General features: G+C 43.1%; 1 protein-coding gene and 1 non-coding gene across 2 annotated transcripts; one reads left to right on the top strand and one right to left on the bottom strand.

Annotated features, from left to right (window-relative positions):
- Window positions 1-6,716: 6,716 nt before the first annotated feature.
- On the bottom strand, window positions 6,717-6,853 carry LOC112134060 (small nucleolar RNA SNORA48). Its single transcript, XR_002915644.2, has one exon. It is a non-coding gene; the product is annotated as a small nucleolar RNA SNORA48 (small nucleolar RNA).
- A 3,776-nt stretch (window positions 6,854-10,629) lies between these two features.
- TRIM40 (tripartite motif containing 40) lies at window positions 10,630-25,502 on the top strand. The gene is made up of 5 exons (XM_002809105.2): window positions 10,630-11,294; window positions 19,877-19,972; window positions 20,883-21,107; window positions 21,418-21,440; window positions 21,623-25,502. The coding sequence occupies exons 1-5, from the start codon at window positions 10,950-10,952 to the stop codon at window positions 21,876-21,878; spliced, it is 945 nt and encodes a 314-aa protein (XP_002809151.1). The 5' UTR covers window positions 10,630-10,949; the 3' UTR covers window positions 21,879-25,502.
- The last annotated feature ends 343 nt before the right edge of the window (window positions 25,503-25,845 follow it).

Raw genomic sequence — 25,845 nt, forward strand, 5'->3', positions numbered from 1 at the left:
AACAAGTTCAGTGGTTACTTGAGATTATCTGGGCTTGGGACACCATTTCTATTCCCTTTAAGCCTTTAAAGGCTACCAAAAATGCAGCTTGGATTCTTAAACTCTCTTCAGCAAATGCTCCCGGACAGAAGCAACCCCAGTTGCAGGCTCACCTCCATGTTCCTTTCCTTTCCCAAATTTTGGCCCAGCAATTCCTCACTAACCTTTGAATATTTAAGTAAGATACTTAAACATATTTTACCCAGCATTTTTAGTTGTCTTCAAATGGAGGCTTGGTCTGAATTACTTAGTCCATTAATGTAAGCAGAAGCCCTTCTGATGCAGGCCTTAGTTTTTCAGTAGTTTGCTCTTCTCTGGGGCCTTAGCTTTCAGAAAGATTCTCTTTTCTATAGTAGTAAAGTCTGTATGAAGTCTGCACGGACTTTTCTTGCATACACACATCGCTGCATCACCTCCAGTCAGGGCTGGAAGAGAACCTTGCATTTTACACATCTAATATTTCAGAAGAGCTGGAGTCAGAGCAGTCCTCTTCACTGGGCTCAGAAACAAAAAGCGTGCTTGTGCATATATTCAGGCTGGGACCTCTAAAATGCAGACACCTAAGTGCTCCAGGTTTGAGAATTCTAGCTTCAGTGTGACAATGGCATAAGGAGTTGCCCTATGGCGTAAAGGCCCCTGTGAGGTCTCAGTTTGCAGACCAGGATGTGACAAGGAGATTGGAGCTGCAGTCAGCTCTAGAGGCCGAAAGAGAAGCCAAACAGAAAACAGAGGTGCCAAATGCTGCCTTAGAAATCTGTAAGCCAGCTAAGAGTTCTGCAGGCTCAACTAAACGAAATTTTTTTATTCCATTGGTTTGGAGTGTACTGTTCTTAGAGCTTTTGTCAACCTAATTGGTCTGTGGTGACTTGAAGGATTGGGGGTCTGCACGGAAAAGGCTTGGAGGCCAGTTCTCAGAGGCTGCCTTTGTTGCAGGAAATAAAATGTAAATCTTTCCAGAGCCACAGTACTAGCATTTGGAGACCACTCTCAGGGGCCTTTGGGCGTACGACTTTCGGGGCTCTGGGCCTCTGTTTCCCTATCCGTAGAATGGAGACGGCTACTCTGTGAGAAGCCCGAGGTGCACAGGACCCAAGTGAGGAGCCAGCGACCCGAAGTCCGCAGGCTGAGGAGGGATCCGAAGGAGGTGGTGTGGGGACTCGAGAGGACCGCCTTGGGGTGGGAAGCGGACAGCCCGGCGCTGGCTGCGGGCCCAGGTGCTGTGATGGGCTTCGTACTCAGAGAGGCCTGACAGCCTCTGCATCAGTGACCGGGCGAAGAGTGGGGCTGCTCGGACGGCCGTCGGGGAACGTTAGGGAGGTTAGGGCGCGGACCACGGGGTGAGCGCCCAGGAACGCCGGACGCGCGCCCTCACGCCCGGGTGACTGGCGGCGTTTTAGAAAAACTGTATTTGAAAAGCAACCGATTGAGGTGAAGGTGGGGGGAGCGGGAACCCTGATTATACTGTCCCCATTTCAGTTGAGGTGGGCTTTTAAAAGAAATCCCAACTCACACATTCGATCAGGTTAGTTACAAGAAAGGCTGAGAGGAGGTGGGGCTGGAAACACCCAAGGGCCCAGATGTCAGTTGGCAACGGTCTTCTGCAAACGACAGAGCGCAAGCCTTGCCCCTGGAATTCTGGAGCCGCCTCAAAGATAGGAACTCAAAACGGCCTGAGCCCCGGAGCCGCAGCCCCTCAGGATGGTTACGAACCTTCAGCAGAGCTTCCAAGGGGACCCCTGGGGACTGGGCGGGGGCTCTGCTTCTCACCTGTTCCTCCTCTATCCACTGAGCCCTGACACTTAGGACCAGCGCTACTAAGAGACTTGTTTTCCGGTTCAGCTCCCCTTAGGGCTCCTGTTGGAAACCGGCCCTATCTGGGGAGCCTGTCTGGACCACTCCCACTGCCGGAGAACTCTCCTGGGGCAGGGAGATGGCCCAGGTTTGTGGGGCTTGAAAGCTTACACAGTGTTGGACCTTTTCAAGAAAAAGGATACAGCTGGGTGCGGTGGCTCACGCCTGCAATCCCAGTACTGTGGGTGGCCGAGGTGGGTGGATCACGAGGTCAGGAGATCGAGACCATTCTGGCCAACATGGTGAAACCCCGTCTCTACTAAAAATACAAAAAATTAGCTGGGCGTAGTGGCGTGTGCCTGTAATCCCAGCTACTCGGGCGGCTGAGCCGGGAGAATCCCTTGAACCAGGGAGGCGGAGGCTGCAGTGAGGCAGTGAACCAAGATCGTGCCACTGCACTCAGGCCTGGCGACAGAGCAAGACTCCGTCTCAAAAAAAAAAGAAAGAAAAGAAAAAGGATACAAAATTTGACAAAATTAAGAATAAAAGCAAATATGACTTAGAATGAGGAAAAGCAGTGACAGCAAATGACAAATGTTTAAAAATTGACATATCACAAACATAAAAAAATCCAAAAAAAGTTCTAATAACTGCTTGAACCACCCTTATATTTTCCCCTTCATATTTTTTGATTCCCTCTTCATTTCACAACACTTTTGTAATGTATTTTCCTGGGTGAGAATGAATAATTTGGTATTTCGTCTAGCATAGTTAAGCAAAAAAAGTTTTTATTGAAAGTTTAGAAACGTTAATATCCGTTTCACAATCATTATCGGTAATATTATGCAAATTTTTAGTGCTATTGATTTTGGAGAAGCCTCTGTGAAGAGTTTCCTATGTAAGCCTGAGATTTCAGGGCATTTCAAGTTTTCCTGGGCTGTGACTAATCTTAAATACTTTTTTAAGTTGCTAAAAGTCACTGGCCTGTTTTTTGTTAAGTCCTTGTTGTAAATGTGTAGTATGAAATTGTTTGTAGATGTCAATATTTTATGCCAAAACAACAATTTTTTAAAGTTTTAATGTGTTTATGCGGTTCATTCTTCATCAAGTGATTGTCAAATAATCTAGGCATCTGTTCTATCTAAAATGTATCCCTTCCCTTCAATAAATTGCTGGTTTTGGCTGGAACCAATTTTTTTTTTCTTCTTCCAATTCCCTTTTTGATGTCAGAATAACTTCTATTAATTTCATGTGCAAATATGTAAGAGATCATTTTATTTCATGATGTATGTATAATTGTATATGTATAATTAATAAGTATATTCCTAAAGAAAAGAACTTCCATTTTGACTAGACTTTGATGAGACTGAGTACTACGCTTATAATTTTCTACATCTAGAGGTTAAAAGGGTTTATTGGCTTCACTGTCCACAGACTTCTGGTGCCTCATGTCACAGCACACATTCTTATTGTGATAGATCTCTGACCTTTCACTTTAGTCTCTGATGTCAGGTGAGTTCTCTCAGTGGGTGGTGGTTCCTGTAAGCCACTTCTACACTGAGATGGGTAGCAATAACTTGACTATACATGAAAGTGTTTATGAACCACATGTCCTAGTAAGCTCAAACAATGTAATCCCAACTTAATTTCCCCTTAGCTAGATCCCCCAAATGCTACCTGATACAAGAGAAACTGTGACAGAGGGAAGTTGACGTGGAAGGAGACAGTAATCCTAACTGTGGTTAAAATATGTTACTTTCGCAAATTTTACAAAACGCTTAGCATGACCATACTGAACACATTGCTTGGAATTCCAGGGTCTTGGAAAGGACCAGTGCAAAGGATGAACTTAATGGCAGAGCTTCCTCTGCACACTTCACGACTGCAACAGGATTGTCCCTGAAGTCTCTCCACTGGGGTCCCACTTCAGGCTGACTTGTACTGTCTGTCTCACTGAACATCACTCTCTGCATTTGCTTACCCTTTTTGATTCTTCCCTGTGCCTCAGTTTGGAGTTGGAAGCTCATAAATTCCCCTATTATAGGGAAGTGGCTGATTGTGTAACCCTATCCTTTTGTTGAAATAGGTGTGTCCAGTTAAGTATTTACTGTAAGCCAGCCCCTCATACGCATTCCACTCGGGGTGGATTCATTGCTTTCTACAACCTCGCCATCTGTAATGTTCACACTGGTCCATCTGGCTGTGATTCAAAGAAGCAGCTGTTTTGTAGGACTTGAAATAAGGATTCCGTAACAACCAGGTGAATGCCTAATAGCCTCAATACATTTCAGGCTGTTTTAGTTTTGTTTATTTGGTTTTCTTGTTTTGTGGTGAGAACACTTAAAATCTACTCTCTTAGCAATTTTCAAGAACACAGTGTATCATTACTAACAAATCACCAGAAGGTACAATAGATCTCTTGAAGTATTCCTCCTTGAAGTAACTGAAACTTTGTAACCTTTGACCAACCCGTCCCCGTGCCCCCAACGCCCAGACTTTGGTAACCACCATTGTATTAATACTGTCTGCTTCTACGAGTTAACTTTTTTACACTCCGAGTATAAGTGAGGTCATGCTGTATTGGAGGTTGTTTCCTCCACGCCATTGGGTGGAATTCAGAGGTTTCTACCAATAACTTGTTGCTTTCACCAGCAGCTCCCAGGGGCTCTGTTGAGTCCCCCATGCCTTCTGAATCTCAGATCTTGAAGCCCTGCTCCTCCCCAACCCTGTTTTTCTGAGAATTGCATCATCAAACATAGAGCATAGCACCTTTCCTGCGATTTCTCTAAATTTCCTCTTACTCAAGTCACTGTGCACGATAGATTGACTGCTTGATTCCTGGAAGTCTAGGGATAAAAAGTATTGAGTGCTAAGCTAGAGGACAGGTTTCATCAGAGGACACAATCTTAGAGCAGACAACTTAAGGTTCAATATTAGGCATTTCTGTTCTTAAACATTCCTTCACTATTTCTGCCCAAGACATTTCTCACTGGTAAACTTTCCTCCTTGGTCGCCTGCCTTCTGCAGCCCTGCAGGCTCTATCTCTCTTGGGCCACACCTCTTCCTCTTAGAGTTTTATGCTCCCCTTCCCTTCTCTCTCCTTCCATCTCCAATCTACATATTTCACGGCTAGCTTTCCACAGCCAGATGTTTCTTGCCCTGAGGAATTATGCTACCAGTTTTTAAGCCACCATTTAAAAAACGAAATATCCCAGTGCCCTAGAGTCTTGGCAACAATGCTCCACCTGCCGGCGGTGAAGAGAGGCGGTGTCCTGTCTTGAAAGACAGCGCCACCTACTGCCCACCAAGTGACAGCTGCCGAAAACAGCTGAATGACCCTGTTCATTGCCTGTTCTGGGGAGGGTGGCAGATAATCCAGGCAAGAATAATTAGAAGGTACATTGAACTTGAGGTGGTGATGGAACATTTAAGAATGCACAGAAGTTTAAACTCAATAGGGATATCAATACCAAGCTGGCATCGGGTCTCAGGGAGGTTACAGGATCTGCATAGTGCTAACAACCGTGCATCGGAAGAATGGGAATCTGAATCCGGCCACTCCGCCTGTGAAGTCCACGTAGCTCCACCTCGCTGCACTAAAATAGAGTAGATCTCCTTTTATGGATGATCAAATAAGTGAGAGGGAACCCAGGAGCCAGTGGAGAGGAGAATTTTAAGGAGGGGACTGCTGATGATCTAAGGTTTGAGTCATCAGTTTGGATATGAACTGAGAAAATATCTCTGAGATTTGAGTTTAGGACTTAGTTGGAGACCCTTAGAGAGTGGTTTAAGGTGCCCAGCCGTGGGCTAGGCATAGGAGAGTATGGAAAGACAGAAAGACATAGTCCTATCCCTCATGAAGCTAAATATGAGCCAACAAAGCCAGGGAAGTTGGCAAAAATCAAATGGTAATAAATGAGACAGTGATTTAGGAAACAGAGATCCATGTAGAACCTGCAGGCCCCTCTGACACCTTTGTGCAAATTAGGATGGATCAGTTCACTTTCTTGGGGCCATTGCTGCCCTGAGCCAGAGCCCACAGCTTGGCAAGCAACCTGTGGGCTAGGTCTCAGCCCCCATTCATCAGAATGAAGACTGACTTGTTAGGAAACTTTCATTCAGGAAACTGGGACTTGAGCTGGGCTTCCACTGATGTGAAGGGTTTGGAGCAGCTGTGTGAAAGAGGTAGGCGGTAGGTCTTTTCTGCTGGGAAATGTTAAAACAGAGGCAATTAAGAGTCATAAAGGAGAGGGAGAAGACAAAAATCACCTGACTCTTGGCTCCAGTATTTTTAGAGCAGGAGAAATTAGATAAGATCACTCCTTTAAAACAGTTACTGAGCACCTAATATATTCAAGGAGCTATGCTGAATAGGCTGACTCAGGGAAATAAGGACCCTGACAATTGGCAGTAGTTTGTAGTTTATGAAGCACATCCATTTCCAGCTTTGACATTTCTTCCATTTTCCTGTAAAGGAGGCTGAATTTGTGGCTGCCCCTGAACATGAAGCTACAAATCTCCACAATTAGGACCATAATCCAGACTCTTTGACTAGTCCAGAATTCCTTTCATTCTGACCATCCTCTTCTTAAACATTTTAAAATTTAGGTAATTGTTGAGATAGATGGCATATTTACTGGCTCAAAATTTTAAAAACACAGGGAAAATTCTCCTTCTTGCCCCTGGTTTCCACACGTCTAGTTTCTCTCTCCAGAAGCAACATTTACTAGTTCATTGATGTATTCTTCCAGAGATGTTCTTTGCATAAAAAGCAAGTAAGAATGTATTTATTCTTCCCCAATTTGTGCAAATAATAGCATATTATACACAGTGTTCTGTACCTTGCTTTTAAATTTAATTTATTTTTATTTTTTAACATCAGTAATCTATGTGTCCAAAGCATAAACCAGGCATGGGCACAGACCAGAAGCCAAGCTGGGATAAACAGGGGGTTGCTTTGTTCCTGGCTGATATGAGATGGGCACCATCAAGCTTTATTTTTTTTTTTTTCGAGACAGAGTCTGGCTCTGTCATCCAGGCTGGAGTACAGTGGCGCGATCTCGGCTCACTGCAAGCTCCACCTCCCGAGTCCATTCTCCTACGTCAGCCTCCCGAATGGGAGACTGTAGCTGGGACTACAGGCACCCGCCACCACACCCGGCTAATAAGACGGGGTTTCACCATGTTAGCCAGGATGGTCTCAATCTCCTGACCTCGTGATCCACCTGTCTCGGCCTCCCAAAGTGTTGGGATTACAGGCGTGAGCCACCATGCCTGGCCAAGCTTTTTTTTTAATGTATCAATTTATGTTGGAGATTATTCCAATAGCAAACGTTCCCTTCCACACCCCACCCCCTGCTAATGGCTGCACAGTGTTCTATTGTATGAATGTAGCTAGTTTATTTAGCTTAACTTCCATTGATGAACATTTGGTTTTTTTCTAAAATTTGAAGCAAATGTTTCTAAAACATTGATGCAATACGTATATGCATATATTATTTCACATATGCATGAGTATATATGTAAAATTTCTAACATCAGAATTGCTGGCTCAAAGAGAATGTACATTTGTAATCTTGGAGGAAATTCTCAAATTCCTACTCCTCTAAAGGAGGAGTACTAATTGGCATTCCCATCAGCAGTGTATGGGAGTGCCTATTTCCTCACACACTTACCAACACTGTGTTACCAAATGTTTGGATATCTGTCAATCTGATAGGAAAAATAGTATGTCAGTGTTATTTTAATTTGTATTTTCTCCATGAGATTGAGATTATCTTTTAATATGCTTTAGAGACATTTGGTATTACTTTTTCTATGAAATGTCTGCTGAGATACCTCTGCCCAATTTTCTTCTTGGTAATTGATAAATTCTTATTTGTAAGAGCTGTATATAAAGGGTAATTAGCCCTTTGATTTTGATGGCAGTTGTAAATATTTTTCTTCTTCCATTGGTATTTCGTCATTTGTCTCTTGACATTGTACTTATGGTTTTTTCCCCCATGCAGGTCTTTTTTAATGTGGCTGAATTTATCTTTCTTTCCTTTTATGGTTTCTACATTTGAAACATTCTCAAGCTACTGCTAGTTAAATACAGTGGATTTCTGCCTTCAAGTTGCTCAATAAGCCAGTAGGAAAATCAAGAAAAGTACCTAAGTAACTAGTAGAAGTAACTATATAATCAATACTATAAGTTGGTACAGAGTGCTGTTTCTTTATCTGTCTATCCATACATCTAATTATCAATCTATCTGTCCATCTGTCCATTAACCCATCCATTTATCAAGCTTTTACTGAATTCTTTCTAAGAGAAAGAAAAGGTATATATAGAGAGAGATGACATTTTATGGTAATGAAGCCTGTGGGCTGGGATGACAGACATCCAGATCTGAATTCCAGCTCTATGTTTACACCACTGTGGCCTTGGGCAGGTTACTTAATCTGTCCACATTTTTGTTTCTTATATAATTTCATGAGATATGACAGGAACGTAGATTGTGGAGGGGTCAAGGATTGAAGGTTAAAAAACAGACATTGTCAGAAATGGCTTAGGAAGATAACTATAAGTGAGTACAATGCCTAGATTTGTAATTTCAGGTGGTGAAATCTGAATCCTGACAAGGTCAAGAGAGTGGCCACTAGGGTGGGTGGCAAAAGCAAAGGTCACTGGATGTGAGTAGGACAAGGAACTGAAAGACCTTGGTGTTAAATGATCATGTACATAGTCTTTGAAATCACCAGGATCATGGTGATTTCACAGCCAGATGAAGGGCAAGTTCTGGGAGGATCCTGAGCACAGGAGCTTCTGTCCCCAGTGGAGTGTGGGATATGCCACCCTCCCAGCGTGTGGATGCACTCACCAACCTGGAATCTCTCCAAACCTCCTTGTTCAGGATCTTACAGAGGTTCCATTACGTAGGTATGATTGATCAAATCACTGGCTGTTGGTGATTAACTCAGTCCCTGGGCTCCTCTCCCCTCCCCAGAGGTCAGAGGTGAGACTGAAAGTTCCAACTGGCCGGGCGTGGTGGCTCACACCTGAAATCCCAGCATTTTAGGAGGCCAAGGCAGGCAGATAACCTGAGGTCAGGAGTTCGAGACCAGCCTGGCCAACATGGTAAAACCCCGTCTCTATTAAAAATACAAAATATTAGCTGGGCATGGTGGTGTGCACCTGTAATCCCAGCTACTCGGGAGGATGAGGCAGGAAAATCGCTTGAACTTGGGAGGCAGAGGTTGCAGTGAGCTGAGATAGTGCCATTACACTCCAGCTTGGGCAAAAAGAGTGAAACTCTGTCTCAAAAAAAAAAGAAAAGAAAGAAAGTTCCCACGCTCTAATCACGTGGTTCTTCTGCCAACCAGCCCCCATTCTTCCTCCAAGAGTCACCTCATTAGCATAAACCCTGGTATGGTTGAAAAGGGCTTATTATAAATAATAAAAGATACATTAATCAGAACATAACCATGTGGTAGTTGAGGTGCATCTGGAATTAAGATGATTCAACTTAAAATTTTTTACTTTAAGATGGGTTTACTGGAGTATTGAGTACACTTTCACCTTACAATATTTCTGACTTCAGTGAATTCACTGGGACGTAACCCCATCATAAGTTAAGGATCATTTGTTCAAGGGTTTTAGGAGCTCTGTGCCAAGACTAATTTTATATATATATATTTATATATCTCACAATATCACACAACCCACAGCAAACAGTGGCAAAGTGGGATTGAGGGAGGAGGCTCTGAAATGAGGTTTTCAACAAGCATCTTGGACCCTTAAAAGTTTCAAGTGACAGCCCTTATTAGTGGCACCCCTTGGGGGCTCCCTCAATGCCAAGACTAGCCTGACTGGAGGGAACTTAGAAAATGGGGTGGGCAGTTGATGTTCCAGCATCTTGAGTGGGTGCCATTGTTCTGTGACACCTGGATCTTGGGATTCCATAAGCTGGGGTTCTAGGATGTCCATTCTTAGTTGAGTCTCATTTCCTGTCATATCGACATCAAAGGCCCAAGACCTTCCTCCTCCCCATGAGCAAACAAGCCACGCCCTGCACCAGTCAAAGTCCATCTCACCTTCCAGCTACCCTAGGTAATTTTCCTGGTAATTCAGTGTTTCTAGGAAAGCGTGAGTCTTTCCACCCCCCACCCTGAGATTTACTGACATATGAACACATATGATTGGCATGATTTAAGAACCACTCACCTGCTGACCATCTCTCCAGGTCTGGAGCCGGAGAAAATGATCTGAAATTGTAGCAGGAGAAATTGAGGTAAGATACTAAGAAAGTTTTTCAGGAGTGGGGTTAGGCAAGAGGTGCAGCATGAGAGAATAAGAGTGAATCCTCAGTATCTAAGGGAAGTGGCAGGTGGCGGGGGACTTCCTTCTTTGGGTCATCTTTGGTGGTGATTTCACAGGAAGGAACAAAGTGGCTTCAAACATTATACAAGTCTCTGGTCTGTTCTGTGTCCTGTTTTCTGTCTCATTCTTTCAGTGTGAAATCTATATGACCCTGGGAGGGATGTTAGTTGGGAGAATGACCAGCTGATGGAGATGCTGCTGTAATGATTGGTGGTAATAATGGGCAGCAGTGAGCCACCTGGTGTGACAGTGTAGGAGAAAACAGTCCAAACTCCTGCCAAACTCTCTCTACTGATGGCAAATCAGCGGAGACTCAAATTGTTAAGTTTATAGTGGTCTGGCTTTTGGCCATGACAATGACACCTTGCCCTTTTAATTTGGGGCCTGTACAAATATTCACTGAAAGCTGTCAAGAGGAAAACAGAATTGGTTATTGAATCACTTGCTTCCTCTAGGTGTATGAAAAATAATTTCAAGTTTAACAAATACAAGGAAACCGCAGGGTCCATGTCAAAGCTGATGAGCTATTTCTGAAACTTGTGCAGAGTTGTGGTTTGTGTGGTCTGTGTCATGGCACCCTTGATGGAGAGCGGGCAATTGCCTGAACTTGGAGGCTGTGTCCTGTCCTCCAGGCTGCTCCAGGGCTGCCCCCTTCCGGCTGGGCCTTCTTATCTGGGACTGTTGCGGGCGACAGGCCTTCCGAAGATCAGTGAAGAAGGAGGCCCTGCAGACAGGAGGCTGACAAGGTAGGAACGAGGCCATGATCCCTTTGCAGAAGGACAACCAGGAGGAGGGTGTCTGCCCCATCTGCCAGGAGAGCCTGAAGGAGGCCGTGAGCACCAACTGCGGACATCTCTTCTGTCGAGTGTGCCTGACACAGCACGTGGAGAAGGCCTCAGCCTCCGGGATCTTCTGCTGCCCCCTCTGCCGGAAGCCCTGTTCTGAGGAGGTGCTAGGGACAGGCTATATCTGCCCCAACCACCAGAAGAGGGTGTGCAGGTTCTGTGAGGAGAGCAGACTTCTTCTATGTGTGGAATGCCTGGTGTCCCCTGAACACATGTCTCATCATGAACTGACCATTGAAAATGCCCTCAGCCACTACAAGGTAAGCCTGGGTCACCGCAGCCAGGCCCTGCCCCCACCTCCTTGAGGTGCTGCATCCTACATGTTCATCATGCCTGGCACCTCAGAGTAGCTCAACTGTGGACACCTCTCTTTGTTTCTTCTGCTTCATCCTGTTTTGGACCCTTGTCTTTGCTTTTCTGTGTATATTTTGAGGCTGATGTTTCAATGCATTAATGTGAGTCTGTCTAAAAGAGGATATTGTCACTGTGATGTCAGAGTCCCAGTCTGCTCATCTGTAGAATGGAGTAATTGGACTAACTAATGCATACCCTTTCAGGACTAAGACTGTGTGAATTCCTGGTTGATAGTACTAGAAACAGCTAGAAATGTAATCAGGTTTTATATATACCAGTAATTATCATGCAAATATATTAAAACCTGAAACTTAGTACATAATTTTTTCTCTTTCTCTTCCTTCTGCATTTGTCTTTTCTTTTCTTTCCTTTTCCTTTCTTTGCTATGGCAATTATTTTATCTTATTCTGTTAAATTTTCTATCATAAAAGTTACATGCTGTAGGTAATAAATTTAAAAAGCACTGAAAGGTATAAACTCAAGACTAAAAACTTGTCTTCCTTTCTCCCTCCATTCATAGTCCTCAGAGGTAACTATTGTTCGATTTTTGTACACCCTTCCAAAAAATGTGTGTGTTTATGAATGCACTCTTACACACACACACACACTCTCTCTCTCTCTCTCTTTCAAAGGATTCTCTCTATTTTTTTCTGTAACTCATTTTTGTTATCTAAAAGTATGGCTTGGATATTTTCTCATCAGCATGTATAGATCTTCTGAATTATTTTCAACAACTGTGTGGTATTGAATTCTATCAATGTACCATAAATTGGCAGACATTGGGTTATTTTCAAGCTATTGTTTTGTTTTAAGATTACACAGAATGTACTAATGAAGATCCTTCAACATATATATTGGAGGGCCTAGAATATCCAAGATATATTTTGGTGATAGCATAAGGTAGAAATCTAACTTTAGTTTTTCCAAGTTATAATCAATTTGTCCTATCACCATTTATTGAATGATTCATATAGTTTCCCCATTGATTTGAATGCCAATGTCATAATATACCATATATGCATATTTTCTTGCATATTTCCTTGATTCTCTGTTCTGTTCTGTCTATGCTTGCCTATAAACCAAGGTACTTAAGAGATTTTATCTTTACCATATATTTTAATGTCAGGTATTTTGATAGAATCTTCACAATACTCTTATTTTTCAGAATTTGTGCAGATATTTGTGTATCTTTGTTTTGCCAATTAGCTTTAGAATTATTTTTATCAACCTTTCCCGTGACCCCAATCCAGTTAGTATATGACTGGACAATTGACAATATTTTCACATGGCATCCTTCTATCCAACAGTGAAGGCTGAATTTCCAAAGCTGAGGTAGCTTTGAGATACTCGACTTTTGGAGAACATGTTATGATACAGAATGAGAAAGTGGGGAGTCCAGATTAAAAGTGACTACAGAAAGGTAGAGAAATAATTGAAAAAGCCAGGGGCAAAGTTCTATTTGGTTCTAACATCATTCCCTCTAGGTGCAGTGTCCACAGCAGAGTGGGGAGGGATTCCTCACCTACCGATGAAATAGCATAAGATGGAGAAATTTATTTCCTCACTAAATGATTTTTTCAGATCTGTACTTTGTGTTAGTAGGCATTGTAGAAAGTACAAAGATGATTCATAATTCTTGTTTCAAATTTGTCTTTAAATAATGACAAGAAAGCTAAAACAAATAAATAACGATGACACTTGTTCATTAAGTAAAAACTTAATAAGTTCCTGCTGTGTGTGAGAAACTGCAGTATATGCTAGGAATCAATGAAGACAGATGCCATTCCTTCTGCCAGGAGTTTGCAGTTTAGTAAGAGAGACACAAATAAGTAATCAAAGAACTGTAACTTTTTATTTATTTATTTATTTATTTTTTGAGACGGAGTCTCACTCTGTCACCCAGGCTGGAGTGCAGTGGCATGATCTCGGCTCACTGCAACCTCCGCCTCCCGGGTTCAAGCAATTCTCTGCCTCAGCCTCCCAAGTAGCTGGGATTACAGGCACCCGCCACGAGGCCCAGCTAATTTTTGTATTTTTAGTAGAAACGGGCTATCACCATCTTGGCCAGGCTGGTCTTGAACTCCTGACCTCGTGATCCATCTGTCTTGGCCTCCCAAAAGAACTGTAACTTTTTATTAGTTAGGAAGAAAATAAACAAAGATCTGGGATGAACAGTAATGGGTGGCCCATGTCCATTTGGTCAGTGAGGGCCTCATAGAGGAAGTGACCTTGAAGCTGAGGGCTGGCAGAAGAGAAATCGACCAGTGCAAAGACAGGGGGTAAGGAGTGCATGCAGATGCCCACACCTGAGAAGTTTTGTTATATTTGAAGAATTTATCATTAGAGTTTGAATCGACAGGACTTCCTGGTAGAATAGAAGTGGGTTCTTTGTAAGAAAAAACCCCATCGAAAAGTGGGCAAAGTATACGAACAGATACTTCTCAAAAGAAAACATTTATGCAACCAACAGACATATGAAAAAATGCTCATCATCACTGGTCATTAGAGAAATGCAAATCAAAACCACAACGAGATACCATCTCATGCCAGTTAGAATGGGAATGATTAAAAAGTCAGTAGACAACAGATTCTGGAGACGAAGTGGAGAAATAGGAATGCTTTTACACTGTTGGTGGGAGTGTAAATTAGTTCAGCCATTGTGGAAGACAGTGCGGCGATTCCTCAAGGATCTAGAACCAGAAATACCATTTGACCCAGCAATCCCATTACTGGATATATACCCAAAGGATTATAAATCATTCTACTATAAAGACACATGCACACATATGTTTATTGCAGCATGGTTCACAATAGCAAAGACTTGGAACCAACCCAAATGCCCATCAATGATAGATTGGATAAAGAAAATATGGCACATATACACCATGGAATACTATGCAGCCATAAAAATGGATGAGTTCATGTCCTTTGCAGGGACATGGATGAAGCTGGAAACCATCATTCTCAGCAAACTAACACAAGAACAGAAAACCAAACACCACATGTTCTCACTCGTAAGTGGGAGTTGAACAATGAGAACACATGGACACAGGGAGGGGAACATCACACACCAGGGCCTGTGAGGGGATGGGGGGTAGGGGAGGGATAGCTTTAGGAGAAATGCCTAATGTAGATGATGGGTTGATAAGTGCAGCAAACCACCATGGCACGTGTATACCTATGTAACAAACCTGCACGTTCTGCACATGTGCCCCAGAACTTAAAGTATATATACTAAAAGTGGGTTGAAGGAAGGAGGAAGGTCAAAGATGACTTCATGAGTTTCTGGTTTGAGAAACTGAATGGATGTTGTGAAAGATAAGAACTTGGTAGAACAGGTTTGAACGCAACACCAAGAATTTCATTTAAAACGAGTTGAGTCCAAGTTGAGACACATCAAAATAGGATCTTACATATGCAGCTGGATCACAAATTTAGATCTCCAGAGTCATATTCCTAGAACCTAGAAGAAAGATCCATCAGGACAAAGACAATATTTAAATCCAAGAAAAATGGGCACGGTGGCTCACACCTGTAGTCCCAGCACTTTGGGAGGTCAAAGTGGGAGGATCGCTTAAGCCCAGGAATTCAAGACCAGCTTAGGCAACACAGTGAGATACTATCTCTAGAACAACAACAACAACAACAAAGTGAAATTAACAGGATTTAAAAAACAGGACGTGACAATTTGGGGCTGGGTGCAGTGGCTCATGCCTGTAGTCCCAGCTACTTGGAAGGTTGAGGTGGGAGGATTGCTTGAGCCCAAGAGAGTGAGGCTGGAGTGAGCGGTGATTGTACCACTGCACTGCAGCCAGGAAGACAGAGCAAGACCCCATCTCAAACAAAGAAACAAACAACCAAGAAACCAAGGAAACTGATGTAATTGCCTCAAAAGAGGCTAGACAGAAAAGAAGTTTTGGGGTAAGGTTCTGGGAAAGGCCGTCATTTAGATGTAGGCAGAGGAGGACCCAGCAAAGGAGACAGGATGAGTTGCTAGAAAAGCAGGAGAAAAACAAGGGGAATGGTGTCCCAGTTGCTAAGAGAGAAGGGTATTTTAAGAGATTATAATAGATTGCATTGAACGATGCTGACACTTCAGTAAGATGGTGGGAGAGGCAGGAGAGCTGGGTTGGGAGGAGGCACACTTCTTCCGTAGTAATAACAGGGAACAAGAGAAGGTGTCTGCAAGCCTACGTAGTTTTGCAGTTTTGGAAATCCAGGTTTTGTTCTGGTTTTTATTTTCTCATAATATGTGAGGAAGGAACGTCAGCAGTATGGGTGGGATCAGGATGGATGTGAAAGGTTCGAAAAGAAAGAAGATGGTGTGATGCAGTGTGGGAGAGCGCTCACCAGAGAAACTGTGTAGGGTTGGCAGACAGTATGTAGCACCAATTTGAGGTCTGAAATGTTTAACATGTTTCAGGAGGCTGCTTGAGGACAGACAGCAAACAGGAAGGTGATGGTACATTTTACCATGGATACGGAGTTGTCCTTACAACAGAGAGGGAGGGTAAGGGAGTTGAGTGTATTTCTGAAGAAGTGATTATAATGGTGGACCCTATGTGTACTCATGGATATTGAGAGCATATTTTTGAAACTAAGGAGGGTTTTTTAACTGATTTTTTCACCATATCTCTATTTATTTGAATTAAACTTTATAGATTAAGTATTGTAAATTATGTTCTTTTAAAAGAATCATATAATCCCTGATTGTGCTCTAAAAAGACCAAAAAATTTATAAAATCTACAAATTCTTATTTGTATACCTGTTTCCTCACTGACCAAGCAATGCCAGTGTCAATCACTTTAATGTATTTTGCTAGTCTAGCAAGTGTATGACAGTGATGTTTGTTGTTTTACGTTGCTTGATTATGAATGCTAGCAGTGGTGAGGCTTTTATCCATGAAGACTTGCTGTCTGCATTTTCCCCTAGAATCAGGGTGTAAATTCTACATGATTGCATCAAAGTAGTTTATCTTTTGGATAATGAGCTCCATTAGTTGTGTTTAACCTACATTTTTTTATTCTGTTATTTCCTCTTAATTATATTTTTGGGCAAAATTTTAGAAATTTGTATTTAAATTGGCTCTATTCTTTTTCATAATATAATCTCCATGTCTTAAATCCACAGAAATTTGTTTAATATGAGTGTGCTGCTCTGTTTTATTTTTAAAGGTTTATTAATTCCTGGCTTACTTGGAATTTCATATAGTATGTTGTGTGAAGGATGACTCCATGTTAATTTTTCTTTATTCTGGTATCCAGTTATTCCCAAAACATTTATATGATAGTGAGTCATTTCCACATTTATGTGTTGTTTCTCGCTTGACATTAATTAAGTTCTTATGAAGGGCTTTTTTTTTTTACTCTAGTCCATTGATTATTCTTTCTGCTACTGTTATATAGTTTTGATACGTATTTCTTTATGGTTTATTTTTAAATCTAGCAGCATTTTTGCCATTTAATAATTTTTATTACCTGATATTTTTGTTAACTGTCATTTAAGATGAGTGCTTTTTTACAAAGTTTCTAAATTTTATAGAGCATTCCATAAGATTTTAATGGTTATTGCATTAAATTTGTTGATTAAGAATCATGACTTTTGGGGGTTTAGTTAGTCTTCTCAACCAGTACCAAGATATATCACTAACGGCTTTCCAGTATGTATCTGAATCAGATATTAAATTGTCTTTACTTAAACCTCATGTGCCCTGACTCTATTGAGGGTACTATGTATTTTATAATTTTTTTTGACAATTTTTACTTGTAGATTCAAATGAGGTTCTTTGCTGAGCTCATGTATTTATTCATATATTTTTTAAAATTTTCTGACATTTTCTAGATCATAATCGTGTGAGTGACGTTGTTTTTAATCCATATTTTTGGACACAGTTCTGTAAGGAGCATGCGTTTTGAAAGCTGTTAATTTTTCTTTCTTTTTTTTTTCAGTGTCAGGAATAGGTACTTTTTGTCTATTAACCACTTTTCTTTTGTACATTGTGTTACCAATTTGTTTGAGAACAAATTTAATGCCCTTTTTTTGTCAGATTTTAAAAATTTAATATGATTTAATCTGAATGTCTGACAGAATTTAAAATACTCATTTAGACAAGACAGGTCTTCAACTATTTTCTAGATTTCAACTTGTCTTTTTTTCTCTAAGGAATATTTTGGTAGGTGAAAGTGTATAGAATTTGGCTTTTCAATTCTAATGAGTGTCATGTCTTATTTATATGATATGCACCCATTAAATATTTTAATGCAAAAATTGGTGAAAAAGTATTTTTTAGAAACAGAGAACTTTACCTTACTTGTTTTGAATATTGTAAACAATACGCCTGTATTATCTTCAGTTGTTCTTTGCCTTTTTATTGCTGTTATCTTTGCCTTCTTTTTTTCATTTACACATTGTCTGTAGTTGGCTTTATTAAATTTTAAACTGCCAGATGATAGGACTGTGGCTTTTTGAACTGGACCTTAATAGGCCTGACTTTGACAGGCAGAAAAATAAAGCATTCCTGACAGAGAGAAGTAAAAAATAGGCCATGAGGAGGTGTGGCTGCATGGGTGTGTTCAGGAAGCAGAGAGCAATGTTGTGTGCTGGTGAAGAGAGTTCAGAGGGAGCACAGAGAGAATCCCGGACAACGTCAATTGGGGCTGGGTCCTGGGGCACCTTGGATGCTGGGTGAAGGAGTTTGGGCTTATCTTTGTTGCTGAGAAGCCATTTTGAAGAGAGGAGTAACATCAAAAAAGGTGAAATATGACAGATTTCAAGCTGAATGGCAGGCAGAATGGCAGTCCCAATGTCAGAAATATTAAGGTCAAAAGGAGTGGGCTGCAGAAGAGGGTGGGGAACTGGGCAGCATGTTTGATTCTACCATATTGATTTTGAGCTGCCAACAGGGCAGTAGGCAGTACTTAGCTCTCACTTGGAAGCATGAGATGGATTGCTAGGAAAAAAGATTTGGTTTTGGAATTCCAAGATCTGAAGCCTCCAGAAAGGAAAGCTAAGGACATAGTTTGAGATAGAAAAGGGTTGAGGGGCCAACTTCAAGGCTCCTTTTTACAGGAAAAATGAAGAGGCAAAGAAGCAGTGGCAGAAGGCACAGGTCTAGGAAGGATGGAGTGGAGAGGAGGTGCAGAAAGGCACCTGTGGATTTCATGGCTGGAGATCCCAGGTGGCCTTGGAGAGAGAGGCTTAAAGGAGTAATGAGAAATAAGGCAGCTGGCTGAGGAATGACGGCAGTGAGGAGGTGAAGATAGCCACACCAAACAACTTGACTGTGAGGGCAGCAAGTGAGTAGATGCAAGGGGCGAAGGCTGTTTGTGCTTTTCAGGACCTGAACTCTTGTGCTCACACAAACAATTCCACACCAACCCAGCCTGCCACCTTCTTCAGCAAGACTCATGAGCAACATCCATGGTGCCCATTTATTACCTCCCACTCCTACGACTTTTTTATTTCCTCTCTGCTAGGGAAATGGCTGCAGGAAACACCCAGTGACGTGACACATTTTTAGTAACTTCATGGTGACATCACTGTCTTCTCTGCTTACTGCAGCTTTCTGTTTGCCAAATGCCCTTGGTGACCCTCACACACACAGTCCTTTGACCTTGATTTCACCAGCAAAGTCTCAGGCCGGAAAGAACTTTCAGTTGTCTTCACCATCCCCTGACTTCTACCTGTATATCTCCAAAATCTCCTCAAAAAAGATTTTTTTTAAAAAATCTGAAGTGGGAAAGATTTAGTGAAACACACACTTTTCAGCTAATAGCGCATCCTGATCTTTAGTTCAAAAATCTCTTCTCGTTTTGTTTTCCATTTTATCATTCACCCTCCAACTGCCCCCCTGAACCATGGGCAGCCATTTAAACCATTTGTTGTTATTTTTGCTTCTCTTATAGGTCATCAAAAACCTGAAAGCAAAATTTTTTTAGAAACTCATTCATTATCTCCATAGCTTCAAGGACACAGTGACACACCCAGATACTGATTTAAGATTGAGAAAGAAGGCACTGCCTACCTGGGCTATGAGTTTGCACCTATCTTGTCACTCATCTTAGTGAGGACCAGGGAGCAGTGGTAGCAGAGGGTTGCCATCTCCTCTTTAAGGCAATTCCCTCCAGACTGGCTTCACGTGTTAATGTAAAATAGTAAGAAGTGCTAGAAGACTGTCATATAACTTTTATATGTTGAGAGAAAGCACCCTGAATTCAAGTAGAAATGGTTCTGTTGCTATCTATTATTTTTTCTGTACTTCTAAGACTGTAAAAAAATTTCCCATTACCATTTCCCCCCATCATTATCCAATAAATAAACTCTCAAGTCCCTTACTCCAACCATGATGCTTTAAAAGCATTTCTTTGTAGGCAGAATTTTACATTAGTTGCATCCTGGGATCAGGCCCCCTACCGTGTTCCATTGACTCCTCCCAGTGGTTGCCCCCCTCACTCCCAGTCTGACAAGCAGGTGTGTCTGTCTCTTTAGGAACGACTCAATCGCCGGAGCAGGAAGCTCAGAAAGGACATTGCAGAACTTCAGCGGCTCAAAGCTCAGCAGGAGAAGAAACTGCAGGCTCTGCAGGTGGGTTTTTCAGGTTCCTGGGAAGGACTCCCTGGAGTGTTTTCAGGGGCCCTTACTTAACTGTTCTGGACATCTGTCTGTCCCTGGAGCAGCCTGATGTGGGCAGATGGTCGTGGAGGCTGAAAACCTGGGTGTTGGCCTTGGCGTCAAAGTTTGCTGGCTGAGTGACCTACGCAAGTTAAGCCCTCTGATCTTTATGTGACTTACATGTTAAATGAGAACCAGTCCTGCTCTACCTGGATCACAGTAAGGATCAAAGGAAACCAGTGTCTCGTCAATTGAAAATTACTACACAAGCCATAGGCCTCTGTTTCTTTTTTTTCTTTTTTTCTTTTTTTTTTTTTTTTGAGACGGAGTCTCGCTCTATCGCCCAGGCTGGAGTGCAGTGGCGCGATCTCGGCTCACTGCAAGCTCCGCCTCCCGGGTTCACGCCATTCTCCTGCCTCAGCCTCTCGAGTAGCTGGGACTACAGGCGCCCGCCACCATGACTGGCTAATTTTTTCTATTTTTTAGTAGAGACAGGGTTTCACCATGTTAGCCAGGAAGGTCTCGATCTCCTGACCTCGTGATCTCGTGATCTGCCCGCCTTGGCCTCCCAAAGTGCTGGGATTACAGGTGTAAGCCACCGTGCCCGGCCGCCATAGGCCTCCGTTTCTGTCTCTGACAGTCTACCTTTCTATTCCTCTTGGTCACATGGCACCTGTAGATATTCAGAGAGTGAAGTGGAAAGGTGAGGTGTCCCTGCCTTTATGAGAATCACAGCTGCTTCTGCAATACCTGTGACACACAGAGGCAACACCATGAGGCAAGAGGATTGAGGAATCAGCATTCCTGCTCAGACATTCAGAGACTGTGAAGGGCCAGGAGGGAGCCACCTGACACTAAGTCTTAGGGAGCCCCTTTCCTGTAGTTTCAGGTCGACCATGGGAACCACAGGCTGGAGGCTGGGCTGGAGAGCCAGCACCAAACCAGGGAACAGCTGGATGCCCTCCCTCAGCAGTGGCTGGGCCAGCTGGAGCACATGCCAGCAGAAGTGGCCAGAATCCTTGACATCTCCAGGGCAGTAACACAGCTCAGCAGCTTGGTCATTGATCTGGAGAAGACGGCCAAGGAATTAGACACCAACACACTGAAGGTGCATACCCTGAGGCCTCCCCCAAGGGCTGGGATTCTCCCCGATAGTAGGCAGCCCATCTGCATCACCCTTCTGGGAGGTGTAAGAGGGAGGGGCCCGTGTGATATGTGGTGACTTGTGGTAGATGTGGCTTGTTCTAGGCTACAGAGTGCTGCTGCAGCAGAACGGGCACAGAAGAGGGGTGTTGCTATGTTCCCCCAGTTCTCAAGGTGGCACCCCAGAGTGGCCTCCAAAAGTGAATTGGGAAAGGAATTTGGAGGTGATAGGAACATGAGAACCAATTATGATTCTCACTTTTTCTCTCTCCTAGAATGCTGGTGACTTACTGAACAGGTAGGAGCTGTCCCTTCTTCTTTCCCACATGCGCATATAAACCCACACAACACAGACATGCACAGAGGTCAAGGAGACTCACTGCTCCATTAGCTTTTGTATCTTCATGCTACATGGCCAATGGAAGAGCCAATGGAATATGTGAGTACATATTAATCTATGAAGGATTTCTTTGTTTCCAGGAGTGCTCCACAGAAATTAGAGGTTATTTATCCCCAGTTGGAGAAAGGAGTCAGTGAATTCCTTCTTCAGCCACCCTCAGAAGCTCTGACCTGTTCATCCCTGGGACACCTCACTTCAGGCTCACCTCAGCCTCCTCTCTCTCCTTGCTCCAACCTGTCCAGGCCCCCATTAGGTCTACCCAGTGCATCTTTGGGCCTTCCAGCTCCTGAACATGTCACCATTTCTTCATGTCCATGGTCATCACCTGATGCCTGACCCTCTGACTCTTGGACGATAGCCAGCCTCCTTCCAGGACAGGCTCATGCTTGAGGCTGCCACTGTGGAGGTCGGCGCCCATGGTCTCCAGGAGCATTTGTGAAATCTCCATTTTGCCTGTGAACTGATGATAGTGCCCATCTCTCACAATCTCATTAAAATAGGATCCTCCAGGCCTCTGAATGGCCTGAGCTCATCAGCAGTGATGCCACCTCACATGTGGAGCCCAGCTGAGCTCCTGCAGTACTTGTTGTCTGTACCACTCACCTGGCACTTATTTATTATTGTTGTGGAAGACAGACTCAAAGACAGCCTCCCTTCGTGATCCTCACCTCTTGGAATTCATGCCCTTGTTTGGTCCCCTCCCCTTGAATGTAAGTGGGATCCGTGACTTGCTTCTAATCAATGGAATAAGGCAAAGGTGATAGGGTGTCACTCTGGCAACTGTGTTGCGTTGTATAGAATTCCTCCTTGCTGGCCGACCAATTTAGAGCCCCTCCTAGGAGCCAAGAGCAGCCTCCAGCCAACAACAAGCAGAGGCCTTCAGTCTTGTGGCTGCAAGAACCTGAATTCTGCCAACAACCTGAGTGAGCTTGGAAGCAGATTCTTCCCCAGCTGAGCTGGATGAGAACCTAGTACAGCCAACACCTTGATTATAGTCTTTTGAGTACCTAAGCTGAGGACCCAGTGAAGCTGTGCCAAAACTTCTCATCCACAGAAACGGTGCAACAATAAATGTGTGTGTGTGTTTTTGTTTTTTGTTTTCGTTTTTGAGATGGAGTCTCACTCTGTCGCCCAGGCTGAAGTGCGGTGGTGCAATGTCGGCTCACTGCAACCTCGGTCTTCTAGGTTCAAGCAATTCTCCTGCCTCAGCCTCCCTAGTAGCTGGGATTATAGGCACCTGCCACCACACCTGGCTAATTTTTTGTGTTTTTAGTAGAGACAGGGTTTCACCATGTTGGCCAGGCTGGCCTTGAACTTCTGACCTCAGGTGATCCGCCCACCTTGGCCTCCCAAAATGCTGGGATTACAGGTGTGAGCCACCGCGCCTGGCCGTGTGTTGTTTTAAGGCAGTAAATTTGTGGTAATTTTTATGGTGTAATGGATTATGAATACAATTGTATATTAGTCATTTTTGTATAAGCCTCACTTCTTTGGGTGAGCAGGGATCATACTCTGTCTGTGTCCTCATATCTAGAACAGTGTCTGGCTCATAGCTGGTGTCCAATAAAATTTTAAATGCATGTATAAATGAATTAATAAGAAAGCATAAGGGCTCTTCTCAATCCTCTGATTAAAAGGAGCCACCAGTTACCTTATAAACAGTATTTATTGAGCCCTTGCCAAAGTAGTCAACACCATACTGAGAGATATAAGGAATAAAACATGGCCACAAGAATAAAACAAGCCATGTGGTGGTGCAAAGAGTGAAAACTACAGGGTCAGACTTGAGTTTAGGTCTCAGTCCTGACACCTAATGCCTCTGTAACCTTGGGCAAATTACTTAGCCTCTCTGAACCTCTGTACTCCCCCCTCTAAAATAAGGGTTATGGTACCTGTGGCCTGGGATTGTTATCAGAATTAAATACATGCTGAGTATCTACTAAAGTGTCTAAAACGTAAACATTCAGATATGTTCATTTTATCTTTTTATTTTTGGTGTATTCTGGCTTTATTGTTTTTTTTTTTAATTATACTTTAAATTCTAGGGTACATGTGCACAATGTGCAGGTTTGTTACATATGTATACATGAGCCATGTTGGTGTGCTGCACCCATTAACTCGTCATTTACATTAGGTATTTCTCCTAATGCTATCCCTCCCCCCTCCCCCGACCCCACAACAGGCTCTGGTGTGTGATGTTCCCCACCCTGTGTCCAAGTGTTCTCACTGATCAATTCCCACCAATGAGTGAGAACATGCGGTGTTTGGTGTTCTGTCCTTGCGATAGTTTGCTGAGAATTATGGTTTCCAGCTTCATCCATGTCCCCTACAAAGGACATGAACTCATCCTTTTTCATTTAATCTTTTTTTAAAAAAACCACTTCCCCTTTTGAAATGAAATATGGAATGATAAAAAAATTTAAATGAATTCCACTTCACCATCCAGAAGTTTATAATTTAGCTGTGGAACTATGACTAAACAGATACAGAATAAGAAGAGTGTGTGTAACTGCACTGAATTATGTATCACAGGGGCTAAGTGCTCTGGGAATTCAGAGGAAAGACACAGCGAGCCTGGGAAAGTTGGTAGGTTTTGTGGGGGAGGTGGGGATTGGACAACTGGGAGAGGAAGGTGAGAACATTCTAGGTCACGATAACCACATGAATGAAAGCATAGAGGTAGGAAAAAGCCACAGCACCTTTGTAGGAGTGTGAGGAAACTGACCTGGTTAGGCTGGAATGTTCAGGAATGGGGAAGACCAGAAGTCAACAGGCTAAATGGATGACACCAAGACATAGTGAGGTTTCTGAGTCAGGAATGAAGGGAGAAGTGATGTTTAATGAAAGCCAGTCTGGATCATTTGCACAAGAAGGACTGGGGCAGAGAGTTGAGGGTTGGAAGGAGAGGGGAGGAGAAAGAGCCTAGTGTAGATGTTCAGAAAAAAGGTATAGTTATTTGGCAAGAAGCTGCAGATCTCAGAGAAACATAAGATCCCAAATCTAAGAGCAAGACATTAGCCAAGGAAAGAACACCCCTGAAGGTGACAGCTAGCAATTCCTGCATCCCAGATGGAGTTAATGTCACCAAGAGAACTTGTACCAGGAGTGGGAGGAGACTGACAGCCCCCAGGGTCTCTCCTCAGGAGAGAATTCAGTTATACTGAAGATGCCTTCCAGGCCCCCCCTTGGTCCCTTCTGATGTGACCGCAGATAATCGGGCCAGGGGTGGGAGTCTGAACAGCAGATAATTGGCCAAACAAGTCTATGAGGTCACCTGTCAAGGAAGACCTTATCAAAGAGGGACAATAGTAATTAACTGAAACCATCAGGTCCTCTCGGAGATTCAGAAGGGATCCATGATGAATGTGTCATTAGTTGGCAAGAAGAGCAGACACAGAGAGAATCAGAGATGCATGTGCAGCCACGATATATTGGAACAGGTGTCCACAACCCATGCTGCTGAGAGGCCGTAGGAAGATCCAGTCTTCACGCTTCTTTGGACTTTGAGCCCACTTCTTACCGGTAGGTCCTGGGCATACAACATACCACTGCATAATGGTCATGAGCACAGACTCGGGAGCCAAACCACAAGACTTCAAATGCTGGCTCTGCTACTTACTATCAGCTGATTTGAGACTGGCTGCTCGGCCTCCACATGTCTCAGTTCTCTTATGTACAAGATGGGCATATTAATAACAGCACCTACCTCCTGAGGTTGTTGTGAGGATTAAATGAGTTAATACATACAAATATTTATTATGGTGTTTGGCCAAAATAAGTTCTATGTGTGTGATTGTTATCAACATTTTTGGAATCTCTAGTTCTTCCTACACGAACGAGTGGTGACCCCACCAACTCACTCACCCCTGACATAGCTTCTCACGGGGCCTGGCTCATGGTGGAAAATCCCATTTTCCTTATTTCTGCTTTTATAATAAACTTACCTATCATTTGAACTAACTTGAGTGGGTCTTACTTCTTTGCAATAGAAAGGGTTGCTACCATGTAAGCTGTGAAAAATGAGGTGTAAACTGTGGATGTTACAAATGTGCAACAGTCCTTCAGAGTCGGAAAGGGTAGCTGGGACTCTGGGGCCTCTAGACTTGAGCACTTCCTGGGGAGGGAACCCAGAGTCCCACTTCTGGCCAGCAGAGCAAGGAGGTTCATTAAGCTGCCTTATCTTGAAGTTACCAGGTTTTAGGATCTATCCACTTCCCCTGTGCTGACTCCATACTCCGAAAGCAAGTAAACTTCAAGTAAAATTACCCTAGGGGAGAAGCAGGTAATGACAGACCAACATGAG

This window comes from Pongo abelii, chromosome 5 (assembly GCF_028885655.2).
Source record: "Pongo abelii isolate AG06213 chromosome 5, NHGRI_mPonAbe1-v2.0_pri, whole genome shotgun sequence".
NCBI classification, from domain to species: domain Eukaryota; kingdom Metazoa; phylum Chordata; class Mammalia; order Primates; family Hominidae; genus Pongo; species Pongo abelii.

Coding starts and splice junctions, on each gene's coding strand:
- TRIM40 (XM_002809105.2), top strand. CDS start 10,950: ATGATCCCTTTGCAGAAGGACAACCAGGAGGAGGGTGTCTGCCCCATC. Junction 11,295..19,876: donor ATGCCCTCAGCCACTACAAG/GTAAGCCTGGGT, acceptor CTGTCTCTTTAG/GAACGACTCAATCGCCGGAG. Junction 21,108..21,417: donor TAGACACCAACACACTGAAG/GTGCATACCCTG, acceptor TCTCTCTCCTAG/AATGCTGGTGACTTACTGAA.